General features: G+C 47.9%; 1 protein-coding gene across 1 annotated transcript in view; it reads right to left on the minus strand.

The window, feature by feature from the left end:
• PTPRA (protein tyrosine phosphatase, receptor type A) overlaps positions 1-12140 on the minus strand; it is a 105327-nt gene that overhangs the window by 69203 nt on the left and 23984 nt on the right. Inside the window, exon 2 of the mRNA XM_009290687.1 lies at positions 2610-2681. Coding sequence (XP_009288962.1) covers positions 2610-2681 — 72 coding nt within the window. The remainder of the gene's footprint in view (positions 1-2609; positions 2682-12140) is intronic.

Here is a 12140-nt window from a genome sequence, read left to right on the forward strand (position 1 = left end):
GAGTGAGCGAGCGGCTGCGTGGTGCTCAGTTGCCGGCTGGGGTTGGGTTAAGCCAATCTTGCATACTGAAATACAGACGGCTCAGCACAACGCCACGTCTCCATCTCATTATACACCTCGCTCCTATTGCTTTCAACACACACCGGCGCTCTTCCCAACCCAGGACCATTCATGCGAATGGTGGGACCCCTAATGCCCCACCAGTCCCATCGCTCTCACCTATACCTGATGCTCTGGGTCATGGGGGTTTATTTCAGTAAACGACGAAATTCTCCTCCTCGTTTTCCCCTATCAAAACCGACTTTTGAGAAAATAAGTACATTACACAAAGTATTTTCGATGAACGTCCCGACATGTTTACCTTAGCCTTTTCTACTGTCTACAAAAAGAAAATAAAGGATTACAAGCAAATTATTGAATGACATGAGGTTAAGTCAAATTTTAAGTGAGGACGACAGGTTTAGCATCTGTGTGGAATTTTGAGTAAAATAAAAAGCCTGCCTTTCTACGTGAAACCTGGTTTTAAGTCACCCAAACTTCAAGTGATTCTTTCATCGCTCTTCCTATTCCTATGAGACAGCGTAATTTTAAATATTGGATAATTTGAGTCTGCAGCTTGAAGGTTTCTTCAGAACGTCAGCTTCTTGCTTTTTGTAGACAGACTGATGACACTGTAGTTAATTTGCTTAATTAGCGATTTACAGAAAGATCTCTCTACGAGAACGTGAAACCCTTCAAATGAAATGCTTTAAGTGCGGAATCAAGAGACCATCCATAATGATTGTTTACTCCCATCTTCTACGTATTTTTGGGCCACGCTATTTCTATCAGCAGCTCCGGCGATTGATGGCATTACGCTTCCTAAATACAAAGCAGAACTCTGCAAGAGGCCAAGCGTAACCGTCCCACGTTTTTCCTAACAGGGGCACGTTGCTTTTTAAAAAATCGTGCTGGGATGAGCAGGAAAGAAGTCAGCACATAAAATAAACACACACATCCAGACGCCGTCGCACAGCCCAGAAGGAGTTTTCCCCTTGGCTTCAGCAGCTTTGTTTCTATTACTCCATCTTTCCTTCCCCCAAGCGCTTGGCTTTTGCTGACCGCTGCATCCAGGCGCACAATCCTTCTTCTAATGGGTGCTCTGGTACCGTGGAGCACAGGGAGAAGGCTTGCACAGATGTTCATTTTGTAAGAAACAATAATTCATGCAAATCCCTGCTCCAAGCAAATTCCACAGTAGTGCATCTTATCGCAAGCCAAACAAAAAGTACAAATACATTGGAGAACCGTAAACCTGTATTAAAAGAATTTGCTCTAGTTACAGCTTGAATTTCCCCCTCTCCCTCCAACGACTCAGCCAGTAAACTATCCACCGACATTAAACACCAACCAAACCACTAATTCCACCCGTGCTAATAAGAAGCGTAAACCCCAACTGCAATATAAAGCAAAGCCTGTGTTAAAGTATGACAGACGTAACACACCCCACGTTCACCCACGATACTTTCTTACACATTTACAGTCCGAATAAATGCAAGAACAAAATCCTGCCCGTGATGTTGGTCTCACCAAACGTCTCACCGGGCTCCAAAACAGAGCATCCAACTTTGCTACGTTTTGGGTATTTGCAGATTGCAGAGGTTCGATACCTTGGTGGGAACTCAGAGAGGGCTCTACCGCCTTTTCAAGCTCGTAAATTGAAATGTTTTGAGGGTGTAGAGCAAAGCCTGGAAACGCGTAGGGTCCTCTTGCCTGAGTAAAGTCAAGACGGCTTTTTGAGTTTGTTTGTCTGCAAGGGGAAAGGTCGACTCACATTTAGGAGTCTACACGGTGACTACGGTGAAGACCCTCTTTCCTACTGCAAGAGGAGGCAGAGACCAGCAGTGATCATTGCACCACCCTGATGATGCCTCTGAGCACAACAGGCAGAATGTTGTGCTCTGAGCCACGGCAGAAATGACCCAGCAAGACAAGAATCCAGATAGTAAAGTATCATGAAAACTACTTATAAAGAATACATTTAACTCCACATACATTTGTATTTTCTTTTCCAAGTTTGTCCAATAGTTCAGTGCTTTTAAAATCAGGGATTTTCCTCCATTTCATTAATCAGTAATTGACTACTCTCTTGCCACATCTGGTGATAGACCAGCTTTCCAAGGAAGCTCAAGATGATGAAAATAACCTAATAAAATATATTTTTAGGGTCTTTTTTTTTGAGAAGGCAAGTTAGAACCTGAATTCCAACTCAACCGCTACATTTCAGCAGAACAAAAAAACGCCTGTGCTGAGTGCTCTCAAATAAGAGTCATGCCCCTTCCAACTCTGCACCAACAGAGACCTTATTATCCTTTGGGGGAGGAAGTCGGATTTTTTCCACTTAGTTGCGTTCCCAGGTAGTTCTTAAATAAGATTTCCCTTCCCCCTGTGTTTAAAGGGATACTTTAACACAACAAGTTAATGCCTTGGCCGTGTGCTGCTCCATACTGCCATCGTTGTGTACTGAACCCTAAAATAGAGCGATGAGCGGCCAGCCACCGGCGAGCGCGATTTTATTTTAAGGAGAGGACAAATGCCAAGATGCCAAAATTAACAACACTTCTTCCTACCTTAATTATCATAAGTAAATCATCCACCTGCATGTCATTAGGAGCCCATAAAGGTTCTTCCAGTGGTGCCCCCTGCAAACAAACCAAAAAACAAGCTTTTAAAACCAAAGAGTTAAAATTCACCAACATCTTTGGAAAACGGTCTTTTTACTGCCGCCAGCAAGGTGATTCCAGTTCATTTTACCAATATCCAACATGCAGTTTTTCATTATTGCTCAAGCTAGAGACACACTTGAAAAGATGAAAATAAATTTTAAATACAGAAGGCAAAATCGTGGGAGTTTCCCGGGTTAAAAGTGCTTTTGGGCAGGGGCAGCAGCAGGTGATTACAGGTCAGCAGCAGCAGTTACAAATGAGGAGGAGACTCTGACGTTCCCAGCTTCGCTTGATACGTGCACTGCTGTTTGGGGTAAAGTAAAGTAAAGTTTAGGAGGGTCCACAGCTAGAAGAAGTAGATAATTTTTATCGTAGCGAAGGCATCATGTTCGCCTTGGGCTCCTACGAGTGAGTATTTACCCAGACACAAGCGGTTGGGGCACTTGAAAAACGCGGTTCCGTGTATGTTCATTTATTCCCATCTCAACGAAAGAGGCCAGAAAGCCACACGGCGGTCACCAGGACTTCTGATGGCCACGTGCCAGTGAGACAGCCACCAGCGGACTTCCCCAAGCCCAAACCTCTCTGGGTACAGACTTTGGCTGTAGGGTCAAGTGCAATCCTACGGGGAACAGGCCGAAGCTTGTCCCTGTGGTGTTCAGGTGACCTGCAGTGACGTTTGTGATGTTCTCACACCTCGGCACAAACCAGCCTTCCTCCCCACCAGCTCTCGGACGTGGGTTCCTCACTCCATCAGCAAACCCGCACTGCAGGGGCTCACGGTTCACTCGCGAAGTCGAGACTGTTCCCGGCTGATCCCCTCTTTTACATGGCAAGCCAACTCGCTCCCACTCTCTCCGTCTCTGTTCTCCACCCCAAAATATTTTTTACCTCAATCAGCTTTGAGGCAGCAGCGGGCTCCTTGCAGGAGTTTGCAGAACCAACCCCTCCTTTCACTAATCCCATCTTCTGGGCTGGTGCTATAAAGTACAAAATTAGAGACCCGAGGCAGTTTTAGATTTAGAGTTGAATATATTTAATCAAATTAATATTTTTTTCCTATTGACATCTTTTCTCCCCAGCCTTGGGCAGGGTGCGACCCAGCCATCTGCTCTGTCGGTGCCAAGTAGCTGCGGAGCTCAGACATAATCCCTGGGTGATCTCCTCGCTGCTTTTCATCCTACTCAAGTGTTGACTCGAGCACTTGTTCAATTAGACAAGTCTCAGCACTTCAATCAGATGGGCGCACAAGGCTGATTTTCACCTCCACAGAGAAGAAAAAATCTGATTTAGTCGAGTGTGATAGAACCAGGAGCTTCAAAGCAACGAGACCTGGAGATCACGTCTGCTCTGAAGTCTGCCAGAATCGCTGCTTAACCCGAGCAGACCACCAGCAACCAGCAACTTCCATTTTAAAAGAAGCTGAGAGAGAGCAGATTAAAAAGACATTAGATCTGGCAGGGAGGAGAAGAGCTGGGTTACTTTCCCGATATTTCTTTTTTAAGGCAACCGGAGAACGGCTGAGGCGTCTGCTTTCTCTTGTCTCTGGCTCAAAGTGAGCAACCCACGGAGGTGCCGAACTCGCTGGTCCCCCCGCACCACCTGCATTTCCTTCCTTACGATCCAGCGTTTCCCGACACCTCCCAGCAACGCTGCTGTCCCGGGGCAGGGGTGTCTGGGGGCTGCAGGAATGCAGTCCAGCCCTCAGCCTGCCCTCTCCTCCCCGCGCAACGGGAATGAGGTCCCTTCGTCCTTCAGTTAGCTAATACGCATTTAAAACAAAGGGGTAAATTTTACGGGACCAAATCAGGAAGCTGGCGTAAGCAACCGTGCTGTCAATATTTTCATGGTCAATTTATTCCTTCATTCACAAAGCTGCCAGATTCAAAACGCAGCCTCGGACAGCGCTGAGAAGTGCAAGAAAAGTTGGAAGACTTTGCATTCACCTCCAGCTTTAGAAAGCCTTGCTGGAACGAAGGACTCCCCTTCCCTGCCGTTATTAGCATCATCTGAGAGTTAAAAGGGAATCAGCAATGAAGCTGATTCTTTACAAAGCTTGGAGCAAGACACATGCAGTGCACGCTGACGGCTCCTTCCAGGATGAGGCCAACATCTTGCTGAAGGAAAAACGTACACTGGAAGGTAATGAAACAAAGCAAATGCAAAGGCAGAATGAAAACAGAAGAGCTTATAAAAGCTTATAAAAGTCAACGCAACATGTTTGAATGGGTTTTAGAGCAGGCTGAGTCTTCAGATGGCTGTAAAAACAGATCAGTACCAGAAGGAGAGAGTAATTCATGATGCATGACTTGCAGTGACTCATAAACCTCGCTCCTTTTGACAGGTAAGGAGCACGGTGCAGGCACGCACTCAAGTCGCTCGAGTATGCAAGAGTAGAAACACCTTATTTTATAAATACTTACAAGAATATCTTACATCCACACCTGTTCTTAGAAATTAAGAAATTACGGCCTGTGCGTAGAGGAAACACGATTGCCAAAGAACCAACGTACGACAGAACTGAAAGGAGGTGGCATGTCCCACATTCGGCTTATTCAGCCCCGGCCACACACAAGCCTTTCCACTCCTCTGCCGTGCCCTGACCCCACTGTGCCCCAACGTGCCAGCAATGTAATCCGCTTGCCAGATAATCCTCCAAAACCGCGGTGTCCTGAGGGTCCGGTGCAGTCAGCTGACTGCGGTAAGCCATGGCTGCAACCCACCGGCCTCGGGAACAGTATGATTACTATTTGTAATTATTATTTGTATATGTTAGTTGTATATGTTTGGATGAAAGCCATTTAACCGGGTAGATGTATACGCTGTTATAGCAGATCAACAGTAAGGAAGGCACGCTGGCTATAGGGAGGAGCTTCCATTTTCTACAGCCAAAATTCAGTTTTCCAAGTCCGGCAGCACTGGGAAACCCAACACTGGCCTGATCCAGGTGTTCCTGGATAATGCCGTAACATAAAGCTGCTTCAGAAGGAGCTTCAGTTATGAAAGAGACCCTGGGACTCACAGCCAAGTGTCTTCCAGTACGGTGCTGTGCCAAAAGATTAAAGACTCCTTTGCAAACCTTGCAAGCAAGGTGAAGGAGAAGGTCTACCTCTCATATTTTAGAGTCACAAGACAAAGCAGTTTTATTGGTAAGAAGTCAGGTGAATTGGTTGTGTTTGTGTTTTTATTTATACCAAGAAATGGAAGATTAAGAGCTGCGTGTTTGCAAGCTCACCTGCAGGCTCCATCCCCTGCAGATGGACTGGTCCAAGGGATGGTCCATCGACCGGCAGAGCGCAAGTTAATGCCAGGAGAGAGTTCAGCCACGCTTATACCTCAACAAGTAACAGAGGCAGCTTATCTCACAGAGCCTGGGAGCCCCAAAACTGCAGCTCGACTAGTGACTTCCCATCATCAAACAGGAAAATGCTGCGGATGGCGAGTTACGTGCTTGGGAGTGAGCAGCTCCTAGTAATTCAGCGGTGTCCCGACACCTCAGCTGAGCTCAGGGCCCTACCATGAGCTATAAAGAACTGCAGGATGTTCTCTCCCTGAAAGAGCAATTACACCTGCAAACAGCACCTACAAAAAGATGGACGGGACCATGAGAAAGGTGCCATTCCTTGGTGTTTCTTCTCTCCCAGAATAGCTCAAGCAGAAGGTCAGTGACCACGTTGGTAGGAGAGCCCAAACCCAATTCACAGCCTGGTACCCTGTTCTACCCACTACGTTAAAGCTGCTAAACCTCTGCAGCCAGGTTGTGCCACCCTCCGCAGCAAACAGGCATACTTAAAGTCATGGGAACGAATACTTTGGTGGACATGGTGGACCAGCAGGCATCCAGAACGAGAACTTCACTCAAGCTGCACGTTTCTGCGCTGGATCATCCCACTCGCTATGGAACAATTTTATGGCGCAACACCATTTCTTCTATAAAAACGAGGAACACAGGCTCACAAACTAAGAGGTCTCTTTTGGAAGAACCCCGCTGAGAACGTGCTTTGGGAACGGCCGCACTAGGTGGGACTTCAGGCAACGACAGCAGGTTTGTTAATCGAGAACGCTGATGGTATAAAACGTTACACACAAAAATGTTCAAGATCTGGGGTTGGCAAAGGTGGCCCACAGTTATAGGACGCCTCCATCTCTTATTAAAATAATTAAAATAAAAGTAAGGCAGGTATTAGTTGGCTAGACAGCCCCAAATCCCGCCGCCTGCGTAATCCACCCGAAAGCCAAATGTATCAAGGCAAATTAAAGCTGCCTTTAATCCATGCAAATCTCAGCACAGGAATCTTTTATTCTCTTACCTCCTGCCACGAGTTTAGTCCTGCCCCGCACCCCTTCGTGCTGCCAGAGCTGCGGGAGCAAAACAACACAAAGCTCCATGTTTCAGTAACACGGAGAAGAAATTTTAGACCTTTCACACATTTTGGGGTGGACGCAGCTTTACGCTTCCCCAGTTGGGTTGAGACCAAACCCCGTTCCACCCGCGCTTGGTTTAATGATCTGTATCGACACACATAAATTAGGGCAATTTGCGCATAAATTAGGCAGCGTCATTATGCTAATTGGGATGGTATGATTGTGCCGAGCGTGTTTGCAATCTGCCACAATCCTCTGGGACAGCGCTGCGAGTGAGCTGCTGCCATCTGAAAAGGCCGGTGCTCCGCTGGCATCCCGCTGCGGCAGGTACGGCCGCGCATCGACCCAAAGCAAGCCTAAATAACGGAGGAGAAGGGGCAAGGAGACCCGCTGGGATTTGCTTTGTCTGAAATGCTGGTTTCTCTTCTAAGCTATAATGCCACCCTCAAAAAATAACTCTACTCCCTAAACATCGCATCCTAACCTCACCCATGATGCCTGAAACAGGTCGATTTATAGATGGGGGCAGAGAGAGGCTGCTAGAAAAATAAACCACCACGGTGCAAACACCAAGGTGCACGTAAGACAAATAAAGAGCAGGAGAATCAAATCCCCTGCACTTTGCTTTATCAAACCTAACGCGAAGAAACAAGTCGTCCTCACAAAAACCAGCGCCGCTGCACTTTACCCCTTCCAATCCCCACCTGAATTGCAACAGAGGTCGGGATGCTCGCCGGGATCGGGGATGTATCATAGAGTATCCCTGATGATCCCTGCCCTAAAAGAAAAAAAAACAACCCTAAATCTTACCAACTGAATGAACAAGGATAATGGAGGAACAAATAAACTGCAAAGCAACAGCTTCTCCTTTTCGAGGTTCAGTTAAATAGCCGTACACACACCTAGTGTCGGTAATTATCAAGGTAGGCCTTCGGGGTCTCTTATCGAAACACGGATTTTTTTTTTAGATATCCTACAGGTATCCTGCAGCCTGAGCCCCGAACGCCTGCAGGGCCGCGGTCGGTGTCCCTGTGCAGAGGACGGCGTTGCGGAGCTGCTGGTGATGCTCAGCTCCAGCTCTGTGGGCTGGGGGTGGGTCTGGTGTTGCACTGCACCTCCCTCCTCCTTATGGGTACCCGGGGATGCTCCTGAAGTCATTCAATTTTCCTACCAAAACTGGTCACTAATTTAGCTGCCAAATGGGATCATTACGATGAAAAATCCTACCTGCGGGACCTGAGCTCTCTCCCTTCAGAGGGAATTCAAGCTCGGTATATTCTCCAGGATCCAGCCAGGAGTTTTCCCTCCCACAGACGTGCTGGCACTTTGCCTGGCTAAAAAACATACACCAGAAGAGCACCAAGCGCTAACCTACCGCTGAAAGCATTAAAAATATCAACTTTGGGCAAACCATATGGTAACACTCACTGCGCCACAGGTGAGAGCAAATACAATATGCTCTGTACAGCATGAAGAAAAAATAATCAATTTGCAGAGAATAACGGTGCTTAAATACCAAACCAGCCCAGGAACAGATGCCCAGGTGAAAGGTTTTTAATGCCTTCGACCTCAGCGTTCCTGCACTTTTGCATTTCTTTGCTGCTTCGACCTTATAAATATCAAGAGATGGTTTTTACAGCAGCACCCAGAAGCCGCCTGGCTGCAGCATGGGGACAAGCCATGCCCCGCAGACCTCCCGGGCTGAAAATATTACAAAACCCTGCGGAGGCACCTGGCGGATCGACGATCAAAACCACAAACCCTGTTTACAAGCAGGCACAGTGAGCACCCTAAACTCAACCCAAGCCAAAGGAAGCAGGGATAAAAACGAGGAAAGGGAAAACGAAGGCGAGAGGATGAAAATAGTAAAAGGGCAGGGGCACACAGGAATCAGGGGATGCTCCATAAGCAGTGAGAGCAGGGAGCAAAATTGAGCTGCCCCAGCTGCGGGGCCAAAGGAATTAGCAAGGCACGAAGCAGAAAAGCCCGCAGCCAGCTTCCTTCTGCTCTTCTGCAGCTCCCCTCGAGCACAAGTGGCTGGGTGGTGGCTTTCCCCCCCCCCATCTTTAAGCAGAACCCCCCCTAAGTAGTTTGCAGTGAAAACAAACTCACCTCTCCCTCCCTAAGAAGCAACATGGATGCTGGCACGGGCCAGCATCAGTACCTTAGCGCCCAGTAATTCCCAAGCCCCTCTGAACACCGAATACCTTGTCACAACAGCAGCTTTAAAAACTCTTCTCTCCACCCTTCGGTGATAATTAGTTTAAGTCTGTCACCGGCAGATCAGTTTTGGATTGCAACTAAGCCAAAGCTATAGGAAAAGGTTTTGTCCAAAGACTCTCCATGCCAAACCAGTTCAAAAAAGGAAAATACAAAATACGAGCTGGCCGCACCCTCAGCTTGAACAGTTTCTGCTGCTGAGAAGGGAATGCAGCAAGATTTAAAGGACAAGTTCAATAAAGTTATTCTTCACTGCTTTATTTCCCCTTAAAGCATAAGACCAATTTGGTTTTGTTTCCATCACAAACAGCTTCTTTAATTGTTTCTGATGGGAGCACAACGTGGGGACCCGGCGTGCGAAGCTGCCCTGGCCCCTGCCAGCTCTGAGTCAACGGCACAAGGCGCTGATCTGCCTCGCTACGGCAATTCCTGTAATTCAAGTCTGGCAAACAATTCCTAGTCTGAAAATGGGACAGCATCCAATCGTTATCTCCTTGTAAAAAAGAATTAAAAAAATCCAGCCTATTTACTCTACCTGCCTATTTACCATACCGGCAGTACCACCACGCAGGCATGACAGCAACAAATGCCGGCAGTTCTTGCAGTTTTGCCTCTTGATGTTTCTCCTTTCATCCCAGCAAAAAGCATGTCAAAGCTAAACGAGCAATCAAGAGCAAAGAAAGCATCCGACTGCTTCCCTGACAACTGAACAAGCCAGCAGGTTTCAGAAGGTAAAGCTTTCCGACGCTTCTAACCAAGGCAATGAATTGTACGGTTGGACTCGATGATGTTAAAGGTCCTTTCCAACCTAAATGATCCTATGATTCTAATATGCAGTCACCTTAATTTCGGTGCCGGTGCTTCCATACATCCTCACTAATGTTTCTAACCTCCATTCATCTGTACTAAACCGCCCTAGGATTTCCATCCCCCAAAGTAATTTATTAAAGACCAAAAAAAAAATCAGTTTTCCTGTAGCGGCATTAATTGTGGACCTATTCCACCCCAGTGCAGACACCAAACCCTGACTAAACACATGAACCCAGCGTACTGCGCACAAACTTACGTGCAAGCGTTTTGTTTGAACGGTTTCGCTCACCGCGACACACCTGATAAGAGCCTGCAGCAACGACACACCCAGAGATAAACCAGACGGGTTCAAATCTTCAAAACCCAATTCCGCATCCTGAACGAGGCGGGAGGGGGGGAAACAAATACATAAAGAAGACACGCCGTGCGTAACAAGACCATTTCCCTTGGCAAATCTTTCTGCTCTCCCTTCCTCGCCGTATCTGCGTGCGCACGTAGAAATCGTTCCCTCGCATTTTCCGAGCTACCTTCTGGCTCCGCTCCCGTGGATGGGCTGCAGGGCTGATGCCCCAGTCCCGGCGCAGCAGCACGTCCAGGTGCACCCGGCAATCTTCTCCTGGTGCTTGCAAAATTTAGGTCTCACTGTTTCTTAAGATTACTGGAAGACGCAAAGATACAGGGCAAACCTGTTTGAAAAGAGGCATCCTTTACAAACTGAAGTGATATAGTCGGGGAAAAAAAGAAACCCAGGCATGCAGAGGTGACCACCGACCCCAAGAGCCACGTCCCGGCCAGATGCACAACTATATGCGAGAGGCGTTCATCAGCGATGATTTGATAGTCAAATAGTGGCATATGGGCCAACAAGGATATAAGTAGATACGTAAACAAGTTGTGACCCTACCTGAACAAATCTTAGGAGGGCACATCAGTCTTCCCGAGCTCCGTGCCAGGGACGCTAGAGCTGCTGAATGCATCGTGCACAGGGCAACGCGCAGCCCAGTCGCCGAGGTCTCATTTCTAACCCAGCAAAACATTTGTAACCTTTTTATTCCTCTTCCTCTTTTGACTTCCTTAATGAATAAACATACTTACGAAGGAGGGACCCCCCCCCCCGCATTCGCACGACTCAGTCATCCCCTGCGCAGCCCGGGTTTGCTAGGAGCAGCTTGGAAGGGGCAACGAGACATGAGATTTTTAGCAGCGCAACGGGGAGACGAGCTGCCACGGGGCAGATGGCGTGGCAGAACCACGCACGCTACTACGAGGGCAATTTCTGCCGGTGGCTCGGGGCTGGCTCCGTTTTCGGGAAGGTGTGCTAATCCGAGCCACTCGTTGAACAGGGCTGTTGGGATACACAACTTGTTTGCAGGAGGCTTGGCCGTATCCTATACGTTTTGGGAGCGAATGAACACAGCAAACTGGCATTTGCGCTTCTCATCCCTAGATTTCCCAAATGTTTTGGAAAAAAAAATCCCACATCCCCAGCAGGCTGTTTCTTGCCAGCTCTTGAATTCAGGAATTTCTGTGTCTAATGAAGGGGATACGTGGGCTACTCCTTACCCACAGGCCAGCCCCATATGGCAAATGCAGCCACGCGCCTTGTTGCCCCCACCTGCTCTGCTCACCGATGCAAATCACCACGATGGAAACCTCCTCGTTCCTGCCAGGAGAGGTTTCAGTTTCGTGACCCACGCATTCTGCTCACCAATGCAAATCACCACAATGGAAACCTCGTTCCTGCCAGGAGAGGTTTCAGTTTCGTGACCCACGCATTGGGTTTTCCTCCCCATCATTTCACCAAACCCCAGCCCAAAGACTGCCAAGTCACCGGGCAGAGCTTTAGCTGCTCGAAGGCAACCAGGAGCTATTTTTAAGGCAGATCCACGCGATGCAGCTTGCGTGATGGGAGTCAAGCGGTGGTTTTGGCTGCGATTTCCGTGCACGCAGGCGGCGGAGCTGGGGCAGGGACACCGAGCGACCCTTCAGGAAGCAACCCAAGAAAGAAGCTCCAGCCAGATTTCTAAAAATGGTTATAGC

The sequence above is a fragment of the Aptenodytes forsteri genome, unplaced genomic scaffold (assembly GCF_000699145.1).
Source record: "Aptenodytes forsteri isolate BGI_AS27 unplaced genomic scaffold, ASM69914v1 Scaffold236, whole genome shotgun sequence".
Classification (NCBI taxonomy): domain Eukaryota; kingdom Metazoa; phylum Chordata; class Aves; order Sphenisciformes; family Spheniscidae; genus Aptenodytes; species Aptenodytes forsteri.